General features: G+C 40.4%; 2 protein-coding genes across 2 annotated transcripts in view; one reads left to right on the top strand and one right to left on the bottom strand.

The window, feature by feature from the left end:
* Nucleotides 1-2,344, bottom strand: part of REL (REL proto-oncogene, NF-kB subunit) — a 37,034-nt gene extending 34,690 nt beyond the window's left edge. The window contains exon 1 of the mRNA XM_045788038.2: nucleotides 1,987-2,344. Within this exon, the coding sequence (XP_045643994.1) occupies nucleotides 1,987-1,996 (10 nt within the window). The 5' untranslated portion in view covers nucleotides 1,997-2,344. The remainder of the gene's footprint in view (nucleotides 1-1,986) is intronic.
* Nucleotides 2,345-2,367: 23 nt separating this feature from the next.
* LOC123785954 (uncharacterized) overlaps nucleotides 2,368-21,529 on the top strand; it is a 54,915-nt gene continuing 35,753 nt past the window's right edge. The window contains exon 1 of the mRNA XM_087863426.1: nucleotides 2,368-2,562. The gene's annotated coding sequence lies outside the window, so the exon portion shown is untranslated. The remainder of the gene's footprint in view (nucleotides 2,563-21,529) is intronic.

The following is a 21,529-nucleotide window of genomic DNA, read 5'->3' as shown; positions in this document are numbered from 1 at the left end:
ATATGACATCCGGTGAGAAAAGAAGAAATGGTCTTAAGTGCCTGGTAATCAATAAAAATACTTTTTGAGGTTTTAATCCTACCTTACTACAAATAATCTAAACTAGACAGTGATAACTAATTAAGCAAAAATTTTTTTTCCTATTACTCTTTCGGTTCAATCCTGTTTTGAAACAGGGTAAGAATTTATAATTCACTGAATCTTTTTCTCTAAGGCCTTTATAAGTGATTAAGAAAAATACACCCAGACTCCTTTTTAAAAATTTCCTTGGCAGTTTTCAAACAACTAAACTACAATTTAAATAACTTGTCATATTTTAATTAGTCCCATTTTAATGCAACTCCAGAAAAGGCTAAAAAAAAAAAAGATAATTACCCTATAACTTTCCATTCCTTTAAAAATTTTTCCCCTTCGATTTAAGGAATCAGTCCTCACAACAGCACAAAATATAGTGCCATTAAACAAATTTAAATTGTATCACATTTTTGAGTGATGTGGGTCTTACGTTACCCTCTACGGAAATGGCTCTTTTCTCTCTTTTAAAAGAATTAGAAGTATTACACTCATGCCACATATTAATGAAGTTTTGTTAAACTGCCAGCAGTCTGACATTTTTTTACTTTTAATGTTTACCATTCTTTACTACTTTCATACAAAATCTTTCTGTCAACCAATAAATTAGCCAAATATTTCAGATCATCTTTGCACTTTTAATCTAGATGTGCTTTTAAATTATAAATACAGAAAATTATCTGAAAGTTTGGGGTCACTGAAGTGGGTAAAGAGAAAGTTGAAATATTTTAAACTACACTTGTATTCTCACATAAAAACCACAGACAAACTGAAATCAAATGTCATGTGAACCACCCCAATTTCCTTTTCGGCCTACAGCAGTAGCTATGGCATTGTTCTGCTCAACCCCTTAAAAAAAATTCTTTAATGCTTTCTACTTCCTCTTCTCAGCTAGACATCAGCCTCTGAGGATCACTGAACCAGGGTCTTGTGAGGACGCGGGTCAAGCATAAACAAGTCCCCCCCAACCTTCAGCCTCCTAGCATAGCGCTAACTAATCCGATAAGGCCTCCCTGCCTCTGCTCACGCTGCTCCGCCTGCCGGGAAAGGGCCCCATGAACCTTGCCAGAATCCTGTAAAGGTCCAACTCGAACACAGTCTAATTGATTTACTTCCCTTTAGATTACAGGCAGATCTAAACCACGGCTATATATATGAGACTCCCTCCCCTGACCTCTAACTTGTTTCTTGGTAAACTCGTTTCCCCCCCAAAGCAAGAGGTCTACGCACCTATTAACTGAAAATAGATTGTTAAGTTAGTGATGTAAAGTTTTCGTTTCTACCCCTATTTTAAAGCACGGATATTCTAATACTCCTTTCCCCCTTCCTTCCAACAAAGCAAAAAAAAAAAGACTTCTCCGTAAACTAGAAACTACCGCTTTATAGTAGAAATAATCCACTTTGCTGAAGCAACATTTCCACTTAAGACCTGTTAAGGTACCACTGGTGACTTTTAAAAAGCCGCACCACATTTTGTACAACTGTCAACACATCAGCGATCACGTCCTGGGACTTGATGAAATTAAGCTAAAAAAAAGGAGGGCACACCTGAGGTCTGATGATTCTTCATTCCTGTTCTAAAACATAAAACCACCACTTCAATATAAATCAATCTTTAAATACGAGAACTCTCCGTCCTCATTTAGATTCATGTTACTTCCCTAATCCTAAAAATCAAGTCGTTGGGAATTTCTAAGGTTCCGGCTATTATAATGGCATCAAATTACAGAGCGTGACTTTGATTTCGCACGCAAACCCTGAACCAGGTAACTTTTTAAAGTCTGACAATTTGCCAGATGAGACGACTTTAAAGACAGACCGCGCACAACCGAAACCGAGACCCCGACACACTGAGCTGCAAGATCCCCGGACGAGCTCCTTTCCGCAGTCCGGACCCGCGCCGGTGACACTCACCCGAGGCCATGGCTCCGCTCACCGCGCCGCCCGCTCCAAGTGTCCTGACCCGAGGCCGCCACAATCAGCCCGCGTCGGTCCGGCGGCGAAGGGACTCTGCCGGCGGGACCCCCAGTGCCCCTGACCACCCCCGGGGCCTCCTCCTCCTTCCCGCCCTCCTCTGGGTTTGCGGCTCACACCTTCCCACCCCCTTAATTCTCGCGTTCCGGATCACCCGGCTTCGGCCGTCCACGGTGCGGGAGCCAGGGGCAGGGGGCGGAGCGCCGCGAGAACCGAGCGCCTGCCCGGCTAAAGGCAAGCAGCTGAACGGGAAGGGGATTTCCCGCTGCTGACGTAGGCCCCGCACCACCGCCTTCCCTGGGGCCCGCGCCCCGCCCAGTCCGTGCCCCGCGCCCCGCGCCCCGCGCCCCGCCCCGTCCGTGCCCCGCGCCCCGCCCCTGCCGCCCAGGGGCTTTGAGACTGGGTCGGGGCAGCGGGAGGCGGGATCTTCGAGAGCGCAGGGAACGCTGGGAGCCGGGCGGTGACTGTCCCGAGCGTGCGAAAGCCGCCGACTCCGGAGAAATCCCCCTCCTCCAGGTTGTTCTTAGGCGCGTGTTTTAAAGTTCAGGAGCGAGTGGGAGGGTGCGGTGACGTCCAGGGGGCCGGCCGCCTGGGACCACTTGGGGGCGGGCCGGGCGGCGAAGTGGGGCTGGCTCTCCCGGGCCCCGAAGGGACGGCGGCCCGGGGTTTTCGATGGGTGGTTCCCCCTCTTCCCAATTTCGTACATGCAAATCTTCGCCCCCGCGCCGCCGGGCGGCGCAGCGCCGAGGTCCCGGTGCGCCCTGCAGGGGAAGTGCGGAAGCCGCTGGCGCCTGTGTTCATTTGTAATTCACGTATTTGCATTTGGGGACCCCCGCAGTCTGATTTTCCCCCATTCTGTCTGAACTGCGAGGGCTCTGTCAACCTTACGTACTTTACCTACTAAAACTTTTTAAACTCTTTAAGATCCGCACGGCGAGTTCGTTGCGTCATAACGCAGTGTGCTGAGGATTAGTGAGGGAAACGCTGTCGGGATTTGACAGATACCCACGAGGAAAGGGGGAGTGGAACGAAAGTTTAGTGTGTTGAGGGAATCTAGTATAACTTTGCTTCTTTCATGGGCTAAGGATCTCCTGTGTGTCAGTTTATTTACCTCATTTATAACATAGTATTCTAATTTTATAGATGATGTAATAGGGGTTCAGAGAAGTTAAGTAATAGTTCAGAGGGGGAAAAAAAGGTAATACTTCAGAGAAGTTGAGTTCTGGTAAAAAGAAAAGCACATTAAATCCAGGATTGTCTACCTCCATGCTCTTTCCACTATACTTCCTCAAGTGTGAAGAGGGAATACAAGTGCCGAAACTGAAGGACCCAGTTGGGGAAATAATTAAAAATAAAATCTCCTAATATAAAAACCCTCCACAAAAAGTAGAAAACAATGAAACAGTTTTATTATTGAATAAGCATTAAAACATACTGTGATGCACTGAAGAGATTTTAAAGACAAAAAAAAATCTCATTTGTTAATGTAGCCAGGCGGATACAATCTATGACACATCTGTTGTCTTTATCCAAAGGAAAAAATAAGTTACATCTGGAAGCCAAAAGCTGGGGTTTAAACTCCCACAAAGACAGGGAGGTGGGATGCTGTCTTCCTTGATACTTGCATTTCAAAGAGGTAACGAAAAGGCCCCCAAGAAAGACCTTAGGGGGATTCAATATTGGCAAGCAGCTTACTTAGCTTTTTTTAAGGTGTACATATATCTCAAAGAGAGAAATCGTTTACGATTTTGATTTTTCTAAAGAAATCGCTGAATGAAAAGAAAGGAGGTGAAGTTTCTTGTCCTTTTTGGTACCAGGGAAATATTTTAATTTAATTTTTGGACTTGTATTTACCCTTACAACCCCCAATGTCAGAGCTGTCAGGGAGAACTGAGCAGAGATGTTTAAGAATCCATTAGGAAGGCGAATGACAAATAGGAATGGGGAATATTTTGCATGTATTTGTTTATATTCCACCTCCAGAAACCGATTGGTTTTAGGTACCTCTTGAACTTAATAGGGGATAATAATGTTTGTTTACTGAAGAGTTCTGGACCAAACAAGAGTCTTTCCCAGTTTCAGACTTCAGACCAGTTCTAAAACCACTCCAATCTATAAAATCACAAGTTGCAGTTAATGAGATTTAGTAAAACTACAGAATTTTGAATTATTAGGTTTTATCTTTTATTTTTCAAAGACTCAGACTTATTTAAATCTCACTGATAGGACAGCATGTTTATATTTACTTCCAGGGCTATTTTTGTCACATGACTAAGCTGTGGGTTTTATTATCTTCCCTTTTTATTTTTATTAAGATTGTATTTATTTATTTGAAAGAGAGAAGGAGAGAGCGAGCTAGAGAGCACAAGCAGGGGGGAGCAGCAGAGGGAGAGGGAGAAGCAGGCTCCCCATTGAGCAGGGATCATGACCTGAGCCAAAAGCAGACATTTTAACTGCATACCCAGCTAGGCACCCAGCTGCCCCTAGCTCACCTTTATAAAGGTTGGGTTTTTTTTTGACCCTTTCACTATTTCTTATTTTTTTTAATTTTTTAAAATTTATTTTTAAGATTTTATTGAGAGACAGAGAGTGTATGTGCCTGCGTGCAAGCTGGGGGGGGGGGGCGCACAGAGGGAGAAGGAGAGAGAGATGGCCAGGCAGACTCCATGCTGAGCCTGGAACCTGACACAGGGCTCGATCCCCCGACCTGGAGATCACGACCCCAGCCAAAACCAAGAGTCAGAAGCCCAACCAACTGACCCACCCAGGCGTGCCCCTTTATTTTATGTTTTTTAAAGATTTATTTATTTTAGGGAGAAAGCACAAGCTGGGGTGGGGCAGATGGAGAGAAGGAGACTTCCTGCTGAGTACTGAACCTCACTCATGGCTGGATCTCACCACCCTGTGATCATGACCTGAGCCAAAACCAAGAGTCAGATGCTTAACCAACTGAGCCATCCAGGTACCCCCCTTCACTATTTTTTAAAGTAGCTGAACCCCCTTTTGAAAGATTCAGATATCTGAAAAGTTAAAATATTTTAGTTGTATAAGATACGCTTACTCTTTTTAAAAAGAAAGATTACATGACAAGGTGATGGATGGACTAAAAACAACAAAGGTAAGTAGTGATTTTGATTTTGGGGGGACTTATGTTGGGGAAAAAGTTTTTTACTGTAGAGGTGATAAGCAACTAGTTGTTGGGGCTTATAAAAAAGAGTAGCACACGTTGTTTTTCCTCAAGGGCCCCCAGTTGTTGTTAGTATTGAGTTCAACAAGTATCTACTCTGTGCCAGGTACCTCTCTCCTGGGAGCCCTATAGGCATCCCAAACTCAACCTACTCAACATCTTTTCTCCCAAGTTTGCTCTAACCCCATATTTCTTGTACCACCATCTACCCAGACACAGGTCAGGAAGTTGGGAGCCATCTTTGACTTTCAGCATCTCCCATCTACCCCACAACATCCAGTCACAAAGTCCTGCAGATTTCACCAATAAAATGTGAATTCATTTCTTCTCCACTTTATTGCCATTGTTCGAATCTTCATCATATCTCACCTAAACTCCTGGAATGGTCTCCTAACTATTATGCCCACCTACACTTTTGTCCCCTTTGAAAGCCATTCAAACCTATTCAAATTCATCGCAGCTTGAATCTTCTGGATGAATGCACATCAGACCTCTTTCTTCAGCCTCATCTTCTGCATTCCATGCCTTGCGCATTTCCACCTCATTGAACAGCTTCGTAGCTTTTCATATTCCATAAGCCATGCTGTTTCTTATTTATCTGCCTTTGTTCTTGCTCTCCCCCCTGCCTACAAGTTCCTCCCCAGAGACATGCCATGTTCATGGATTGAAAAGCTTCATATTGTTTAAAGGTCAGTTCTTCTCAAATGAATCCATAGGTTTAATGACGTCAGCATATTGTTGGAATTGACAAGGTGATTCTCAAAGAATTGCCGAAGTCCTGGAATAGCCAAGCCAATAGTGAAGAATAAAGCTGAAGAATGTACATTACCAGATATCCAAATTTATTATAAAACTACAGCAATTAAGACAGTGTGATTAGACAAATAGACAAATAGAATTAGAAAAATTAGACAGTAGAGACAAAATAGACAAATAGAATAATGGGCTGGATTCGAAAATCCAGAAACATACCCATACATATACAGTCTCTTGTTAATAACCGTCTCCACTGCAGGTGGTGGAGGGGAGGAACGGCTTTTCATTAACTAATGCTGGGACAAATCTGTCATCTGGAAAATTATAAAAGCTGACCCCAACTTACACCCATACCCAAAATGTTATTTAAAATGGATCATAGACCTAAATGTGAACAGCAAAGTAATAAAACTTCGAGGAGAAAACATAGACTACCTTAATGACCTTGAGAAAGGCAAAGACTTCTTTGAACATTATACAAAAAGCAATAACTACCAAAGAAAAGATAGTTAAATTGGACTTAATTAAAATTAACTAACAGGTGCCACTAAGAGAATAAAAAGGCAAACCACATACTGGGAGAAGATACTTGCAATACATAAATCTGATAAAGAATTCTGTGGCATCCATGAGGTTACTTTGCTCAGATCTCCGTTCTAGAGAGGATCTACGTCAGCTTGCAAGCCAAGGCCACTTGTTTCCTTGGAAGCACCTAGCTGATTATGAACACAGTCGTGAGACAAGTGCTTGCTATCTCTAGCCAGTACAGGACTTCTCTGTGGGGAGTCGTTATGTCAGAGCTCCTTCCTGGGCTAGCTGAGACTTTCTTAGAGATGTACACCAATCTGATTCCATTCCCTTTTTTTTTTAGATTTTATTTATTTATTTATTTGACAGAAAGAGAGAGCGAGCCAGCGAGAGAGGGAACACAAGCAGGGGGAATGGGAGAGGAAGAAGCAGGCTCCCAGCGGAGCAGGGAGCCCCATGTGGGGCTTGATCCCAGGACCCTGGGATCATGCCCTGAGCCCAAGGCAGATGCTTAACGACTGAGCCACCCAGGCGCCCCAATCTTATTCTATTCCTATCCAATTCTTCCATTTCCCTTTTCACATGTGTCAGACCTGTATCTGAAGACTCTTCCTGCCTGTTCCTTCTTTCTCTCCCCTTTTTCTTTCATGCCCCCAATATTATCTCTTGCACTGATCCTTTCATATTGGTATCTGCCTCCCACAGGACCCAACTGGTATACTGATTCACTCTACAAATCATAAGAAAAAGATAACTCAATTTTTTAAGTGGGCAAAAGATCCCAATAGGCACTTTACAAAACAGGATAGCCAAATGACTACCAGCATGTAAAATAAGCATATAAAAAGGTGCTCAGTCAAAAGGGAAATGTGTATATAAATGATAATAAAAGATTGCTACACCTTCATCAGAGTGGCTCAAATAAAAGAACAATACCAAGTGTTTGTGAGACTGTGAAACAAACGGAGTTCCCTTAAGTTTCTTGTGGAAATATAAATCAGTACAATGACCTTGGAAAATTGGCAGTATCTACTAACCCTAAAATAATAATATCATATGATCCAGCAGTACTGCTCTTAGGTATATACCAAACAGCAATAAGTACTTATATTTATCAAAACATGGGCAAGAATATTGAAGGCATCTTTATTTGTACTATTTAACAATATGAAAACAACTCAAATGTTCATCAACAGCAGAATACATAAACTGCGATATATTCATACTATGGATTTCTCTCCAATTATGAAGAAGAATGTATTAATGCCACACAACAACATGGATGAATCTTATAAATGAAAAGCCATACACAAAAGTGTATATACCATATGACTTCATTTATAGGCATACCTTGGAGATAATAATGAATTTGGTTCCAGACAACCACAATAAAGCAAATACTGCACTTTAGTGAGTCAAATGAATTTTTCAGTTTCCCGGTGCACATAAAAGTTATTTTTATACTATACTGTATACTGTCTATAAATATGTAATATCGTTATATCTAAAAAATCCAATGTATGTACCTTAACTTAAAAATACTTTATTGCTAAAAATACAACTATCCTCAGAGCTTTCAGCAAGTTGAAATCTTTTTGCTGGTGGAGGGTCTTGCTTTGATGTTAATGGCTGCTGATCAGAGTGGTGGTTGTGGAAGGTTGGAGTGGCTGTGGTAATTTCTTAAAATAAGACACTAATGAAGTTTGCCACATTGATGGACTCTTCCTTTCATGAATGATTTCTCTGGAAGTACAGTGCTGTTTGATAGCATTTTACCCACAGTAAAACTTCTTTCAAAACTGGAGTCTATCTTCTCAAACGCTGATGCTGATTTATCAACTAAGTTTATTTAACATTCTTAATCCTTTGTTGCTTTCCAGCAGTCTTCCTGGCATCTTCATCAAGAGTAGAATCCATCTCAAGAAATCACTTTCTTTGCTCCTCCATAAAAAGCAACTCCTCATTTATTAGAGTTTTACCATGAGCTTACAGCAATTCAGTCCCATCTTCAGGCTCCACTTCTAGTTCTCTTGCTGTTTTCACCACATCTGCTGTTCCCTCCTCCACTGATGTCTTGAACCCCTCAAAGTCTTCCATGAGGGTTGGAATCAACTTCTTCCAAACTCATGTTAATGTTGATATTTTGAGTTCTTCCTTTGTATCATGAATATTCTTAGTGGCATCTAGAATGCTGAATCCTTTCTAAAAGCTTTTCATTTTACCTTGCCCAGATCCGTCAAAGGAATCACTATCTGTGGCCTCTGTAGCCTTGTGAAATATGTTTTTTTTATCTTTTTATTTAAAAATTTTTTTTAATTGCAGTATAATTGACACACAATATTATATTAGTTTCAGTTGTACAACATCATGATTCAACAATTATATACTTTGCAAAAAGTTCACCATGGTAAGTGTAATTACCATCTGTCACCATACCAGGTTATCACAATATTTCTAACTATATTTCCTATGCTGCACTTTTCATCCCCATGGCTTATTTATTTTATAACTGGAAGTTTATATCTCTTAAACCCCTTTACCTGTTTTGCCCATCCTCCAATCCCCTCCCCTCCGGCAACCACCAGTTCGGTCTCTGTATTTACAATCTGTTTCTGCTTTTGTTTGTTCATTTGTCTTGCTTTTTAGATTCCATGTATAAGTGAAATCATATGGTGTTTGTCTATTTCTGGCTTATTTCACTTAGCATAATACCCTCTACATCCATCCGTGTTGCAAATGATAAGATTTCATTCTTTTTTTTTAATGGTTGAGTAATACACGTCTATACCACATCTTCTTTGTCCATTCTTCTATTGTTGGACACTTAAGTTGCTTCCATATCTTGGCTATTGTAAATAATGCTGCAAGAAACATAAGAGTGCATGTATCTTTTCAAATTAATGTTTTTGTTATCTTCAGATAAATACCCAGAAGAGGAATTACTCGATCATATGATATTTCTATTCTTAATTTTTTGAGAAACTTCCATACAGTTTTCCTTAGTGGATGTACAAATTTACACTCCCACCAATAGTTCCTGAGGGTTCCTTTTCCTCTGCATCCTTGCCAGCACTTCTTATTCCTTGTCTTTTTGATATTAGCCATTCTGACAGGTGTGAGGTAATATCTCATTGTGGTTTTGATTTGCATTTCCCTGATGATTAGCGATGTTGAGCATCTTTTCATGTGTCTGTTAGGTATCTATATGTCTGCTTTGGGAAGATATCTATTCAGATCTTCTGCCCATTATCTAATCAGATTTTTTTTTTGAGTTGCGTGTGTTCCTTTTATATTTTGGGTATTAACACCTTATCAAATATATCATTTGCAGATATCTTCTCCCATTCTGCAGCTTGCCTTTTCATTTTGTTGATGGTTTCCTTTGCTCTGTAAAAGCTTTTTAGTTTGATGTGGTCCCAATTGTTTATTTTTGCCTCTTTCTTTTGGCTGAGGAGACATCCAGAAAAATATTGCTGAGGCCAATGACCAAGAGATGTTTTCATTTAGATACATGGTTTCAGGTCTTACATTTGGGTCTTTAATCCATTTTCACTTTATTCGTGTGTATGGTGTAGGAATGTTGTTCAGTTTCTTTCTTTTTTTTTTTTTTTGCAAGTAGCTTCCAGTTTTACCAACACCATTTATTGAAGAGACTGTCTTTTCTCCATTGTATATTCTTGCCTCTTTTGTCCTAGGTTAATTGACCCCATAAATGTAGAAGTTTCATTCTGGGATCTCTGTTTTGTTCCATTTCTGCCAGTACCATCTATTTTGTTTACTATGTCTTTGTAATATAGTTTGAAATCTGGGACTGTGATGTTTCCAGCTTTATTCTTCTTTCTCAATATTGCTTTGGCTATTTGGGGTCTTCTGCAGTTCCATACAAATTTTAGAATTATTTGTTCTAGTTCTATGAAAAATACTACTGGGTATTTTGATAAGGATTACATTGAATCTGTAGATTGCTTTGAGTAGTATGGACGTTTTAACAATATTCTAATCCATGAACATGGTGTGTATTTCTATTTATTTATGTCATCTTTAATTTCTTTTAATAACATCGTTTTCAGCGTACAGATCTTTCACCTCCTTGGTTAAATTTATTCCTAGGCATTTTATTCTTTTTGATGCAATTGTAAATGGGATTATTAATTTATTTTTCTGCTAGTTATTAGTACATACAAACACAAGGGATTTCTGTATATTAATTTTGTAACTTGCAACTTTAATGAATCCAAATATATTTATTTTTTTACATTTATAAGATATTATTTGTGATTTTTCTGACCAAGGTGGAATGATTTTTAAATCTCTTTAAACAAATAACTGAAAAAAGTATTCAAGAAAATAAAACAAATGGGAAATTTAACCATTAGATTTTTTTGGCTTCATACCAACCCTATATCTAGTCAAGGAAACAAACAAACTTTGAATGAAATGTTACTAAAATGCTAGCCAAATCACAAAATGTATTTCTTAAATAATAAGACTTGAAAGTCAAAATGACTTCCTGATCTGTTGGCTGCAGAATGGATGTTGTGTTAGCGGACATGAAAACAACATGAATCTCATTGTACGTCTCCATCAGCACACTTGGGTGACCAGGTACATTGTCTATGAGCAGTAATGTTTTGAAAGGAACCTTTTTTCTGAGCAATAGGTGTTAATAGTGGGCTTAAAATATTCAGTAAACTGTATTTGAAACAGATGTGCTGTCATCTAGGCCTTGTTCCCTTTATAGAGCACAGACAGTAGATTTAGCATAATTCTTAAGAGCCCTAGAATTTTTGGAATGGTAAATGAGTGTTGGCTTCAGCTTAAAGTCACCAGCTGCATTAGCCCTTAACAAGAGAGTCAGCCTGTCCTTTGATGCTTTGAAGCCAGACATTGACTTCTTTCTAGCTATTCAAGTCCTGTCTTCTTCCAGAAGAAGGTTGTTTTGTCTACATTGACAGTCCGTTGTTTAGCGTAGCCATGGTCATGAATGATCTTAGCTAGGTCTTCCGGGTAACTTGCTGCGGCTTCTACATCAGCACCTGCTGCTTCACTTCACACTTTTATGTTGTAGGAATTGCTTCTTTCCTTAAACCTCATGAACCAACCTTTGCTGGCTTCAGATTTTTCTTCTGCAGCTTCCTCACCCCTCTGAGCCTTCATAAAATTGAAGAGAGTTAGGGCCTTGCTCTGGATTAGGTTTTGGCTTAGGGAATGTTGTGGCTGATTCAGTCTTCTATCCAGACCACTAAAACTTGCTCCGTATCAGCAATAAGGCTGTTTCTCTTTCTTACCATTTGTGTGATCACTGGCGTCACACTTTTCATTTCCTTCGAGAACTTTTCCTTTTCATTTACAACTTGGCTAACTCCTCGGTGCAAGAGGCCTAGTTTTTGCCTTATCCTGGCTTTTGACACGCCTTCTTCATAAGCTTAATGATTTCTAGCTTTTGATTTGAAGTGAGAGACATGTGAGCAGCGCCTGGCTGGTTCAGTTGATAGAGCATGAGACTCTTGATCTCAGAGTCATGAATTCAAGCCCCACAGTAGTCATACAGCTGACTTAAAAAAAAAAAATGAGAAACATGTGATTCTTCTTTCACTTGAACACTTAGAAGCCATGTTAGGGTTATTAATTGGCCTAATTTCAATATTGCTGTCTCTCAGGGAATAGGGAGGCCTGAGCAGGGGGAGAGAGCTGGGGAGCCACTGGTTGGTGCAGCAGTCAGAACACACACAACATTGATTAACTTTGCCATCTTTATATGATTACAGTCTGCAGGGCCCCAAATGATTATAATCGGAATATCAATGATTGCAGATCACCATAACAAATGGAATAATAATGAAAAAGTTTGAAATATTGTGAGAACTACCAAGATGTGACTCACAGACATGAAGTGAGCAAATGCTGTTGGAAAAATAGTTCCAGTAGACTTGCTTGATGCAGGGTTACCACAAACCTTTGATTTGTAAAAAAAAAAAAAAAAAAAAAAAAAAAAGCAACATCTGCAAAGTACAATAAAGTGAACAGCAGTAAAACAAGATATGTCTCGATATCAAGTTCAAAAAACAGATAAAACTAATTTTTGTGATGGAGGGCAGAATGTTGGGTAACTGGGGTGAATATTGATGAGAAGGCCCAAGGGAGCCTTCTGAGTTGCTAGAATTTTTTTACAGGATGCCTGTCTCCTAGTCTCTGTGGGAGGGTAGGAGCCTAACTTCAATAAATGCTGGTTAACAAACATAGATGGCCCTTTCCCATTTTTTATAAATTTCCACATCCCTGACTGCTCATTTCCCCTCCCTGTTCCCCCCTTCTCCATTGTAAATGCCCAGCCACCTCTGCACAAATCAAAGTTGAGTTCAGTTTACACTGGACTCTCTTCCCTATTTCAATACCACTTTAGAGTTTGGATAGTTTCGTTTTGTTTTTTTTTAATTTAATATTTATTTATTTGTTTATTTATTTTTAGAGAGACTGCATGCACCCTTACATGTGTGCTGGCGCAGGGGGAGGGAGAGGGACAAGTGGACTCCACGCTGAGTGTGGAGCCCCACTGGGGGCTCAACCCCACGACTCTGAGATCATGACCTGAGCTGAAACCAGGAGTGATACTCAGCCGACTGAGCCACCCGGGCACCCCTGGCTTTGTATATCCTTAATGTGGATTACATATATTTAAAAACAGAGCTATACTGGTTTGTAAAGACTTGCACCCCTTATGTATGTTATACCTCAGTTTTTAAAAGTATCTGAATAGAGTTGTGAATAACTTTCCCCACAAGGGTCACACAACCTGCATAGCCTTTCCTTGAGACCCTGCTTACCATCTATCTCCCTTCTCTCCACCTCCTAACACACGCTTTTTCACACTTCAGTATACAGGAGGGCTTTACAGAATCCCTTAGCCAGATAGGCTGTTCCTTCTTTGTGCCTCGTTAGCAACTTCAGTAGTTTGAGTGAAATTCAAAACTGGACCCTGTACACTGAGGACAAGGAGAGACTGAAGACAGGCACCCCACTCCACATTGGTAAATTGCAGGTTCAATAAGCAAGGGAACTTACAAACAAGGTTTGTCTTGGGCAGCTGCACGACAAGTAGATCTCCACGACCACTTGCAGATTCTTAAAAGTTTATATTGAGATCTTAATGGGGTTCAGTCACTTACAAAGTCCAGATGGTCTCAACAACACATTACTCTTTTATGGCCACATCCTTGAAATAGCTCCTTGTGTGGGAATGGTGACTAGAATCTGTATTCCAAGGACAGGGAAAAGGGTAAAGAGCCTGTGATTGCCGAGCTTGAGGGTCAACTGGTGGTCACATCTTCTCAACCTCTTCTAACATCTGTGCAACATAAGAAACAGCATATTACCTATCGTCCTGCTTATCACACCAAACTATAGTTTTTCTGGTCATGTGCCTGGTTCTCTGACTAAAATATAAAATCCTTGAAAGCAGGGACTCTCTTATTCCTGGTGGCTGGTATATAGAGCAGATGTTCAACGTTTGCTGAATGAGTTATCCCGATTAGAGATCAATACCTTTGTTCTTTGAGCCTGCTTGGGTTATTAAACGTCCCACCATGTGTGATCTTTAGTGTGTGGTGTAGCGTACACCTTGCATTTGGATAGCTCTTCTGAGCCTATGGGGGGGCCACAATGGTTGATTTTATTGTGAGACTTTGCTATAACCATATCTATTCAGTTTGATAACAGGCATCCTTTTTCTTAAAAAGCAATTTCATTTTTTATCTCTCACTCTCTTTCATATTCTTCTGGGCTCATAGACCCACAAAACACCCATTTACGAATCAGATTTGTTTGTTCCTTGAGAGAGATAACTTCTTGATTGCTGCATCATTAAAAAAAAAGATTTTATGTGCTTAAGGCCTGTTCTTTAGTATCAAGGACAGTGATTCTTCACCTTATCGGATCAGTGTCCACTGTTTTATAACTTATATTTGTAACATCCCCTTTACTATCCTGAAGTGATATTTATAGATAAAATCTACCTCACATGTATCTTTTCAAACAAATAAAACATTGCTCTAACAGCAATATCAAGGAGAACTAAAAAGCCATTTATAAAAAAAATAATACTTCAGTGTGTAAATGTTTGGTGTGAATAATGGGAAATATGTATATTTAGGTTTCTGCCCCCAGTTCCTGGCACAGAGCTCCTTAAATCCCTTGGAATTTCCTGAGTGATAGCAATGTCTATCAATTGTCTAGCAATTGTTCTAATGACGCAGCTCTGTGTGAGCTCCTGGTTGGCTCCTGGATGGTCACCAAAAAGACCAAGCTGCAGTTAGAAGCTTGGAATATTCAGCCCCACCTATTCTCCAAAGAGGGAAGAGGGGCTGGAAACGGAGTTGATAATTGATCATGCTGTGTGATGTAGCCTCCATAAGAATCCCAATATGATGGAGTTCAGAGAGCTTCCAGGTTGGTGAACACGTGGCGGCTCCAGCAGAGTAGCTTGCCTGGAGAGGGCTTGGAAGCTCTCCTCCCTTCCCACGTACCTTGCTCTGTGTATCTGTGCATCTGGCTGTTCATCTGTGTCCTTTATCACATCCTTTATTATATAATAAACTGGTAAAAGTAAGTAAATGTTTCCTCGAGTTCTGTGAGCTGTTCTAGCAGACAATTGAATCCAAGGGGGAGGAGATATGGGAACTTCTGGTATGTAGCCAAGTCAGACAGAGGTTATAGGTAACTGGGGGACCTACTACTTGTAGTTGGCGTCTGAAATGGGGCCAGTCTTGTGGGACTGAGCCCTTAAATCTGTGGGATCTGATGCTTTCTCCGGGTAGATAGTGTCAGAATTGAGTTAAATTGTAAGACATCTAGCTGGTGTAACACAGAATTGTTTGGTGTGTAAAAAAATCCCACACATCTGGTATCAGAAGTTGTGGGTTTGATGGTGGTATGAGAGTAAAGGAAGAAAACTGAGTTTTTCTTTTTCTTTTTTTAAGATCTTATTTATTTGAGAGAGTAAGCAGGAGGATGAGCAGAGGGAAAGGGACAAGCAGACTCCGTGCTGAGCATGGAGCCCTATGTGGGGCTTGATCCAACAACGCTGAGATCATGACCTGAGCTGAAATCAAGAGCCTGTTGCTTAACCGACTGAGCCACTTAGGTGCCCCCAGAATTGAGTTTTTCTTTACACACTTGGGTTTGACTACATTAAGACTTAATGAGAGGGGCGCCTGGGTGGCTTAGTTGCTTAACCGTCTGCCTTCGGCTCAGGTCATGATCCCAGGGTCCTGGTATCAAGTCCCCCATCGGCCTCCTTGCTCAGCAGGGAGCCTCCCTCTCCCTCTGCCTGCTGCTCCCCCTGCTTGTGTTCTCTCTCTCTCTCTCTCTCTGACAAATAAATAAATAAAATATTTTTAAAAAAATAAAAAAAATAAAAGACGTAATGAGGCTTTCAAATGTGCGTGCCTATGTATCAGCATCACAGCGAATGTGAGGCTGCACATGCAGCCTGATGCTGATGTTTTGTATTGGTGAGCTATCAGAGTTGCGATTTTACAACTTTCAGAAAGTTTTCTAATTAAACAATCTTTTGATTTACACAGTAGTTGCATTCCTGGGGGAATTCAGTGTATATGAAAACCACATGAAAAATATTTTGTGCTTATATGTAAAATGGAATTGTGTTCCAAGCTTATAATAGATTTTTCACCTACATGCATGTGAGTATCAGGTGAGACACTGGGAAAGCATAAGGATAAGGGCCAACTTTTGGCTATGCCAGACTCTCCTTTGAAGGCATGTAGCATCTCTAATCCCACCCACAGTAAATGCCCACCGTGCCCCCAAATCATTTTGACAACAACTTGGTCACAGTTTTCCAAAGTATCCCAAGTGGTTTGAAATAGTGGTTCTTAAATTTTCGTAGTCATAAGAATCACTTGGGGGTGGGAAGCCTGGGTGGCTCAGTCAGTTAAGTGTCTGCCTTTGGCTCAGGTCGTGATCCCAGGATCCTGGGATCAAGTCCCACAGTGGGCTTCTTGCTCAGTGGGGAGCCTGCTTCTTCCTCTGCCTGCTGCTCCCCCTGCTTGTATACACACACTCTCTCTCTTTGACAAAGAAATAAAATCTTTAAATTATGACACTAATAATAACCACAATGATCCTGTTCATCAGATTCAATGTCTCTCCCTCAAATAATTCTGGATGAACATTGCCAAATTGCTTCTCTTTGAAACCCCTTCAATCTGTGTTACCTTCCCTCTGTGGCACAGTTTATGTAGATATATTTTGCATCAATGTAGGCAGCAGTTATTTTACAAGAAATTAAGCCTTATCAAGACTACACTCGGGGTGCATGGCTGGCTCAGTCGGTGGAGCATATGACTCTTGATCTCAGGGTTGGGAGTTTGAGCCCCACATTGGGTGTAGAGATGACTTAAAAATAAAATATATTTTTTTAAAAAAGGACTACACTCTAGTCCCAATTAGAGTACTTTCAAGTCAGGACAGAGAGTTGCAGTAGTTGGACTCAGCCATTAGGAGTGGATTTTACCCGTGCTGTTGGCAAACCAGCTGCCCTCTTCCTGTCCCCACTCCTCCCCTGTTGACTTATTACTCAGTGAGCATTATTTATGATCTCTGAAATCCACTTCCATGAACTTAAGAAGTTGTAAAAGACAAAAGTCGGGGGAAAACACCTCATAAAGGGCAAGGATTAGGATGTACAAATCAGTTTTGAAGAGCCCTAGAACCATTTCCACTTTTTTCAGTTTACTGAAGCATTCTTTTATATGGCTGCAGTACTCTTGGCAGGAGATAATACTTATACAGGGGAGATATTATTTGGGTAAGTGGAGAGAAGAGAAGGAGAGAAAGAGAAAAAAACTGAGTGTTGGAGAGACCAGGACAATAGAAGCAGAGGGCGCGTGGCACACAACGCTAGCTGACTTCCCTTCTTTTTCTGTATTAGCTGTAGCTCGGCATATGATTGCTCAGCTGGGCTGTATCGCCCAACTTCCCTTGAGTACAGGTGATATGTGCTTGCCCGTCCCTAGGCAGAGACTTTCAGATAGTGAGCCTGGTTTTTTTTTTTTTTTTTTTTTTTTGCTTTTTCAAAGGCTAAAAAGATGTCCTGTGATCCATATTCAGCTCTATTATTGAGGACAATGTCCGGGAGGTTATGATTGAGAAACAAAATGGAGGGAATCCGTGTGACTGCATGGAGCAGCCTGGAACTCAGACAATAAATTAAGAAATGAATTTCTGTCTTTTCTGAGCCACTTGGGTCTCTTTGTTATAGCAGCTAGCATAACATTAACTAATATGAATATATTTTGAGAAAACAGGGAAATAAGTGTAAAATTTGGTAGTGGAAGGATTAGAAATGCTGGGAGGAGTGGTTTAGTTTTATCTTGTAGACAGTGGAGAAAATTGCAAGGTTTTGTTTCTGGTTTTTTTGTTGTTTTTGTTTGTTTTTTAAGTAAACTCTACATCCAGCATGGGCCTTGAACTCACAACCCCAAGATCAAGAGCTCCACCAACTGAGCCAGCTAGGTGCCCTGAAAATTCTGAGTTCTTAAACCTTAATTTAAAGCTATGATGAAGGAAATGAGACTGGTAGCATAAAGCCTCTATGAAGAGGTTATTGCCGTGAAAAAGCGTGAGCCTGAAACAGACCAGGATATTGAATGTGGAAATGAAGGAAAAATGAAGAGGAAGGAAAACAATTAAGAGACATTACAAAGAGAAGTTATAGGCCTTGGTGACCAGCTAGTTATACGGAATCAAGGAGAACCAGGAGGCAAAGAAAAGTCCCAAATTTCTAATCTGGAAAAGTGCTGATACAACAGGAATTCCTGGCAGGAAAATGGAAATATGTAGATTAACTTTTAAAAATTATAAATAGCTTAGAATGTGGCAGAAGACCCAGATCCTGCCATCACCAATATCGCCTATGGTCCCTCCTGTCCAACATGAGTCCATGTACCACCATTTCTAAAGCAAACTTTAGGGGCAAGGGACAGTCCCTAAAGGAGGGACTGTAGCTCTGAGAAACCTGCCCACTCACCTATTTTCATTTAAGGAACTGAAACATAAGGCTTGTGAACACCCAGAGAAATGAAATCTTAGTACATGAAAACTCTAAAAAGCAATCATAAAACACTCATTTTTCAAATGCCTCTCTCTGTAATCTCTGTGTTTATGTTGTCTGGGCGTGTAGTATTATATATGCTGGCTTTGCATGTATCACGCTGCCTAGAAGTATGACACAGCATACTAACTTGGTTTCTGTAACAGTAGTAATACCCGATGTTTCACAAACACGAGATTCAATAATTACTTGCACAGATTTAGAATTGGCATTTTTCAGAACTGCTAATAAAGCCGTCATTGAAGTCATATGGTATTTCTGATATGTCTCAACAGAGGATAGTTAAATATTAAGGTTGGAAGGAACCTTAAAGAAATTGAGGCACAGAAAACTTAAGTACTTTGTGCATGTTCATGCAGCTAGTTAGTTGCTGAGTTGAGATTTGAAACTAGACCTCCAAATTCTTGGTTTGAATCTTTTCCCCCCTGCCACATTGCATTTCCAAATGTGATTTAAGACATAAAGCAACATAAAAGTATTTGTTAGCTAACTAGCAGCCATAATCTCACTAAGAAAAATGCTAACGTATAGAGTACTTAACATTCATAGGCTCTATATCTTTCAAGACTCTCATTTTTTCCCCAACGGTTCTTAATTGACCATCTCTGTGGGAAAAGTAAAAATAAGTCCTTTAACATGTTTTATTAAAGGCATTGACCGTGTCTTATTCACCATTTGTTCCCTCCAAGGTTTAGCACAGTGCTCTGAGTATTGTAGACGCTCAGTAAATATCATTTTTTATAAGATTTTATTTATCTATTTGAGAGAAAGAGTGTACGAGCTGGGTGAGGGTGAGGGGGCAGAGGCAGAGAATCTCAAGCAGACTCTGACACCAAGAGTGGAGTTCCACACAGGGCTCAGCCCCATGACCCTGAAATCAGGACCTGAGCCAAAACCAAGAGTTGAATGCTTAACCAACTGAGCCACCCAGGTGCCCCATGCTCAGTAAGTATCTAATGAAATATACGTTCTTATACATTGAATCACTGCAGTAGTGATATGAGTAACAATGTATCACCACTGGGCATTAGATACTCTCTCTCTCTATATATATAGGTTTATATATATAATATATATAGGTTTATATATATAAATATATATTTTATATATATAGGTTTATATATATAGTTATATATATAATATATATATAATATATATAATGTACAAGATTCAACTCTCTGAACCCAAAAAGGTAAGTAATTATGCCTGCAGAGGGGCATATAGTGATTATAGTAAGACAAATACCAAAATCATGGACTTAATATGATAAAAGCAAGCCAACAAATTCTTTAATAATATTCAAAGTCCTTAATTTTTGCTAAAAATTTTTATTTTAAAATTACAACATCAAGGGGTGCCTGGGTGGCTCAGTCCATTAAGCATCCATCTCTATTTCAGCTCAGGTCATGATCTCAGGGTCATGAGATTGAGCCCGGTGTGGGGCTCCTCAGTCAATGGGGAGTCTGCTTAAGATTCTCACTCTTCCTGTCTCCCTTTCTCCCTCCCCCCACCTCTCTCTCTCAAATACAGAAATAAATATTTTAAAAAGATTGCAGCATCAAAAATATACATCTAAAACATCCTAAAGAAAGATTGGAGAAAAAAATGACCCGTAATTCTACCTCACTAATACAAAGGACACCAATGTGCAAGTGTGAGAATGTGTGCATTGCTCCCTTCCAGAGCTTTTTTATATGCAAGATTTGATGTATTTCTTCTGCTATTGCTTGATCATAGCAAAAAATTAAAGCACAGAAAATGAGACTCAGTTAAAATACTTTCACCCCCAGCCCCGTGCAAAAAATATCCAAGGGTAATGGTTGGCAGAATATCCTCACATAACTTTTAAAAAAATTTTATATAGCTGGGGCGCCTGGGTGGCTCAGTCATTAAGCATCTGCCTTCAGCTCAGGGTGTGATCCCAGCGTTCTGGGATCGAGCCCCGCATCAGGCTTCTCTGCTGGGAGCCTGCTTCTTCCTCTCCCACTCTCCCTGCTTGTGTTCCCTCTCTCGCTGGCTGTCTCTCTCTGTCAAATAAATAAATAAAATCTTTAAAAAATTTTTTTATATAGCTACAGTCATGAATACTATACATACATAAAATTTGGTAGACTTTTAAAAAAAATATTACACTATTCATATTTTCCTGTGTTGCTATCATTTTATGTGTGTGTGTGTTTGGGTTTTTTATTCATTTGTTTGTTTGTTTGCTACATAGTTTTTATACTAACCTGTTTAAGGAAGGAAGTTGGTGGGGCGCCTGGGTGGCTCAGTGGGTTAAGCATCTGCCTTTGTCTCGGGTCCTGGTCCCAGGGTCCTGGGATTGAATCCCACATGGAGCCCCACATCGGGCTCCCTGCTCCGTGGGGAGCCTGCTTCTCCCTCTCCTGCTCCCCCTTCTTGTGTGCTCACTCTCTCGCTCTCTCTCTGTCAAATAAATAAAATCTTTAAAAAAAAAAAAAAAAGGAAGGAAGTTGTCTAGAGAATAGCTGTCCTAGGAAACTGGAAATTGTTCTAAAGTTTATAGGTCTTAATGAGGATAAAAGCCAGATTTTGTATGACCATGGAGTGGGAAAGTTGGAAAAATAGGAAATTATGATCTGAAAGTTGAGCTTTCTAAGTGCAGCATAAGAAAGGCTTATATTTGTTTTTGTTTTTTTAAAGATTTTATTCATTTATTTGAGAGAGAGAGTGCAAGCAAGAGAGCAGCAGAGGGAGAGCGAGAAGCAGACTCCCCACTGAGTAGGGAGCCTGATATGGGGCTCGATCCCAGGACCTTGAGATCATGACCTGAGCTGAAGGCAGCCGTTTAACCAACTGAGCCACCCAGGTGCCCCAAAAGGCTTATATTTGTGATCTAGCAACTGAGATTGAAGACAAGC

This window comes from Ursus americanus, chromosome 7 (genome assembly GCF_024610735.1).
Source record: "Ursus americanus isolate L20-20 chromosome 7, mUrsAme1.1.p, whole genome shotgun sequence".
Lineage (NCBI taxonomy): Eukaryota > Metazoa > Chordata > Mammalia > Carnivora > Ursidae > Ursus > Ursus americanus.
This window is presented reverse-complemented; position numbering and strand designations above follow the sequence as displayed.